This window comes from Nanorana parkeri, unplaced genomic scaffold (assembly GCF_000935625.1).
Source record: "Nanorana parkeri isolate BGI_ZX_2015 unplaced genomic scaffold, ASM93562v1 scaffold470, whole genome shotgun sequence".
Classification (NCBI taxonomy): Eukaryota; Metazoa; Chordata; class Amphibia; order Anura; family Dicroglossidae; genus Nanorana; species Nanorana parkeri.
The window spans coordinates 605,632-609,941 of NW_017306738.1; the positions used below are offsets into that span (position 1 = coordinate 605,632).

The following is a 4,310-nucleotide window of genomic DNA, read 5'->3' on the forward strand; positions in this document are numbered from 1 at the left end:
AGAAGTAGGCCAGGAGTTCACTGGCTGCATGCTTGTTCTGAATCAGTGGCTTACTAGTTGTTGCCAGTGGAGCTGGCTCCTAAAAAATATCCTACCGGCTCCTGGATTAGTCAGACTGGCTCTGGAATTCCATATTCATTTGTTCACCCCTGCCCAAACCGAAGTCTACACTTAATCATCAAAGGCGACCTGCTACCCTGTCTTAATACACAGTGCTCACTAACAGCGCAGCTAGATCAAAAGTTTAATGCACAACAACCACACAGGATACTTTTAGATATACAGCTATAATAAATATAGATTATAAGATTCAGAGATCATTCAGTGGCGCATTTCATCACTGCTTGGTCCTCGATGGGTCGAAAAGAGGATTGTGGATTTCCATCTCTCCAGTCTGAAAAAGTAGAACGTTTGTTAGTGTTTTGTTTAGGGGTAGTAGCTTGGTAAAAGCTGCTGTATCTAAGTAATCTCACTTTAAGTCTCTGTGTCACCACCACAAAGGGAGGGGGGGATTTCCCTGAATAGCCAGTAATAAAAACCTGACAGAGGTTGTAAACCAGCCTTTCCCAACCAAAATTCAGGTTGCTGTAAGGAGACTTATGGGGTGAGTGAAAAACACTCATCCCCATAATTCAAGCCGACCTGTGACACTGAAGCTGTCACAGGTTAGCTCTTTTGATCAGATCGGGAAGTCCGCGATCGGGGGACTTCTCGATCCCCTCACGGCAGAGAGCAGTGACTCCTCACAGGGTTTCTCCGATCTTCCAGTGCTGACTGGTGGAACGGATGGAGGAGAGGGCGGGCAGGCACAGCTGTCTCTGTTTCTAGAGAGGCAGAGCCAGCTGTCAATCAGCCAGTGGGGTGGATCTCGACAGGATTGTCGGGATCCGTCACGGCTGTGGCGCGGCTCTGCACTCTGAGCATATAGCAGGCAATAGCCCTCTATATACTGAGTTTTGGGTCACCGGAGGACATTAGTATATGTCCTCCTTTGACCCTGAAGAGAACTATGGCTAAAAAGGGTTAGGCCATAGTTCTCCTTTAAGGTACTTGAATGCATCTTGATTTTAGTGTCACTTTAAGGTGCCTACAGACTTTATCGAACATTATACCATTTTGGCTGATTGCATTTGGACTAGGAAGAGTTCATATGACTGCAGAGGTTCCACAATTGGAGAGAAATGGATTGCTGTTGGTTACCCCTAAGACAGTTCAGTGCACATAGTTACCCCCCTTCCCTCTCCATAGGCACAAACATGCCTAAAGTAAACTTGCACATCTATATAATGATCAACTGTCAAGCAGCCAGAACCTGCGTGGCTGAGCTCCTGCTCATGCCTAGAGGTACCTTTTGTCCATGTGCACTAAATATACATACCGGTGCCAGTCCAGGACATTCATAGATTGCAAATTCCTCAATATCTGCCTCAGAGTCTGTGGAAAGTTGCTGACAAGGCTTCTTTTCTGGGCTGCAAAGAGAAATAAAAAGTTTGTGTTAGGCTAATCATACCTTGACACTTGCATTTAGCACCTCGACCCCCCCCCCCCCTAACCCCCCCCCCCCCCTAGGGATGGCTGTTAATGTATACTGCATCTTTAAAAGCAACAGCCACTGAAATATGTGATCATTTCAGTATAATAGGTTATTCAGAAGTTGTTCACACCGCAACACATGCTCTTTGACTAAAGCTCATAAGCTCACTGAGGCCCATTGCTTTTGGCCACATGGATGAATGCAAGCTATCACCAGCACATACTGCCAGCATTGTAAAATTATGCAGATTTAGTGGTAGGTTGCCTTGATTTGCTCAGTTATTTTTTCCAGTGAATGCTGGTTCATTACTTTTTTTTAGTTAGCATTCATTTATGTATATTTTCCTCCCACATTCACACGCAGACATTGACGGGTTGTGACAAACTAGAACACTGCCAGACGAGCAAGTTTTTGAAAAGACAGGTTCTCTTGAATGCCCTCTCCCTCAAAACACCGATACTCACCTTTACCATGCTCACCTGGCGCTCTTGTTCCTTTCGTGGAGTCTTCAGAAATACCTAATCATTTTTACTATTATTTTGCTCCAAAGGAACCCTCCACTATTCTCACTCACCATTCCTGTGCCTTGAATTGCTTCTTCTGACTGCTGTACTGCTGAACGTAGTGAGACATGTGAGCCGCAGACTAGAGAGGAGATATGGGAAGAGAAACCATTAATGTGTGCATGTAGTGTAGCCCGGCATGTCATATTCAAATGAAGTACAGTGCTGAACTGACAACTCCATGACAGGTCACATTAGCTTATTATGGTTAAAGGCACCTTATTTTCTCTGTTTGAAGGCCCTTTGATTTCAGATGACTGTTTCCAAGTATCAGCTGTGACCTTTTTTAGTATATTTTATTTTAACTGCAGACTCTAAGAACAAATAACAATGCTATAAAAAAGAAGATATGTGAAGAATCTCAAAGATCTCAGGGAACAGCAGGGGCAACAAAAAAAGGTGAAACGTTTGATTTGTAAACTTGCTTGATATGCTTAGATATATTATAGTAGCTGTGGAGAAAAACAAGTGTGCCGTTCCTTTAAATTGGGACCCTCTGTCCACCTGAATGTCATTACTTTGTTATGTTCATATTTTTTTTAATGTACTATAGAAAATCAATTTCTCCCTTTATTATTTAGAGCAGTGTTTCTCAACTTTTTTCTAGTCACGGCACCCTTTAAACGTATGCAAAATCCAGAGGCACCCCAGTCTAAAATGTCATTGCTTTTAAGTGGGACACCATGCAAAAAAACACAAAACAGTGGGTTTCCCCCTTTACATCGGAGTGTCCCCTTCAAGTTAAGATACCCCTCCTTCACATCAGAGTCACTCTTTACATCAGTAGCCCCCTTTTACATCAGAAGCTCCACTTTCATATCAGCATTCCCCCTTTACATTAGGAGCCCCTTTTACATCAGGGGCCCCACTTTCATATCAGTTTTCCCCCTTAACATCAGTGGCCCCCTTTTACATCAGAAGCCCCATATAAGAGTTCCCCCTTTCCTATTTCCTATTAGCATTTCCCCTTTACACGAGGAGCCCCCATTTCACATCAGGAGCCCCCTTTTACATCAGAAGCCCCACTTTCATATCATCGTTCCTCCTTTAAATCAGGAGCCCCACTTTCACATTAGAAGCCCGATTTTCATATATGACTCCCCCCTTTCAGAACAGAGTTTCTTCTTTACATCAGAAGCCTCCTTCACCTCAGTCTTTATTCCCCCCTTCACATCACAGTCCCACTACCACAACATTTCAAGGCACCCCTGAGGAAGCCAGAAGGTACACCGGGGTACCACGGCACCCTGGTTGAAAAGGGCTGATATAGAGAACTGCATAAGAAAATCTGAGACCATCAAAATCATATTCTTGTAGCCAATGCTGAGACCTTCCCTGCAGAGTGCACCTCTGGTTTATAGGATTGTCAACAGTTCTAAATTTCCAGCCCTGTCAGATGACTTTGCTCATTGGATAATTCCATTCACTTACACTGCCAATCCAAAAAATTCCTTTTGAAACTTTTGTAGCTGACAATCAAAACTGTGTCTGTGATCAATTTATAGTTCATGTGCAGTTATGGTTTTGTGGGTGAGTTTTCACTCTCTTACCATCTTGCAGGGTTGATGATGGTTGCCCTTGTATGTCATCTCCTGAGCCAGTCTCACCTCTTTCTGTAACCTAGGAAAGTGTGAAGACAAAATAATCACAATTATAGGATTATATATGGATTGCAGAACCACTTTCACTTAGTTAAAGGTCTACTCCAGCCATAATGCTAAATCCACAGTCACATGACTGAGCTCTCCTCCTGGCTTCTTTGTTTCTCCATTCATTTTTATTGCACTCTACTTCCTTCATAGCATCAAAGTGGAACACAATGTAGACTTATAATGCACATCACTGTATTTTATATATGTGTGTTGTTTTTCTTTTAAAGCAGCGGTATGGCTCTGGTAAGGCCTTACTGGTGCTTTAAAAATGGGCCCTTAAATGTCCTTCATTTAGGGTTTACATCTACAGTACTTTAAGGTTTAGCTTAGTTTTTCTCTTTATACTGCATGTTTTAAAGTGTATGTAAACCCCAATATAAAACTTTCTTTCCTGACACCAAACATGGCAGCATAACAATGGGTATAGCTCCACCCCCATCAGTATGCTGCCATGTATTGGCGTTAGGAAAGGAAAATGACCGATAGGTAAGTATACAATTTCCCGTTTTCCTGACACCAATCCATGGCAGCATACAATGGGATCTAACTAGCACACATCCA

At 42.9% G+C, this 4,310-nt stretch overlaps 1 protein-coding gene across 2 annotated transcripts in view; it reads right to left on the bottom strand.

Moving 5' to 3' along the window:
* Window positions 1-231: 231 nt before the first annotated feature.
* The window catches only part of NPDC1 (neural proliferation, differentiation and control 1), a 14,055-nt gene continuing 9,976 nt past the window's right edge, over window positions 232-4,310 (bottom strand). For both annotated transcript variants that reach the window (XM_018560646.1, XM_018560645.1), the window contains exons 6-9: window positions 3,648-3,717; window positions 2,109-2,179; window positions 1,379-1,469; window positions 232-394 (exon numbers count right to left, since the gene is read on the bottom strand). In XM_018560646.1, coding sequence (XP_018416148.1) covers window positions 338-394; window positions 1,379-1,469; window positions 2,109-2,179; window positions 3,648-3,717 — 289 coding nt within the window. In that variant the 3' untranslated portion in view covers window positions 232-337. The remainder of the gene's footprint in view (window positions 395-1,378; window positions 1,470-2,108; window positions 2,180-3,647; window positions 3,718-4,310) is intronic.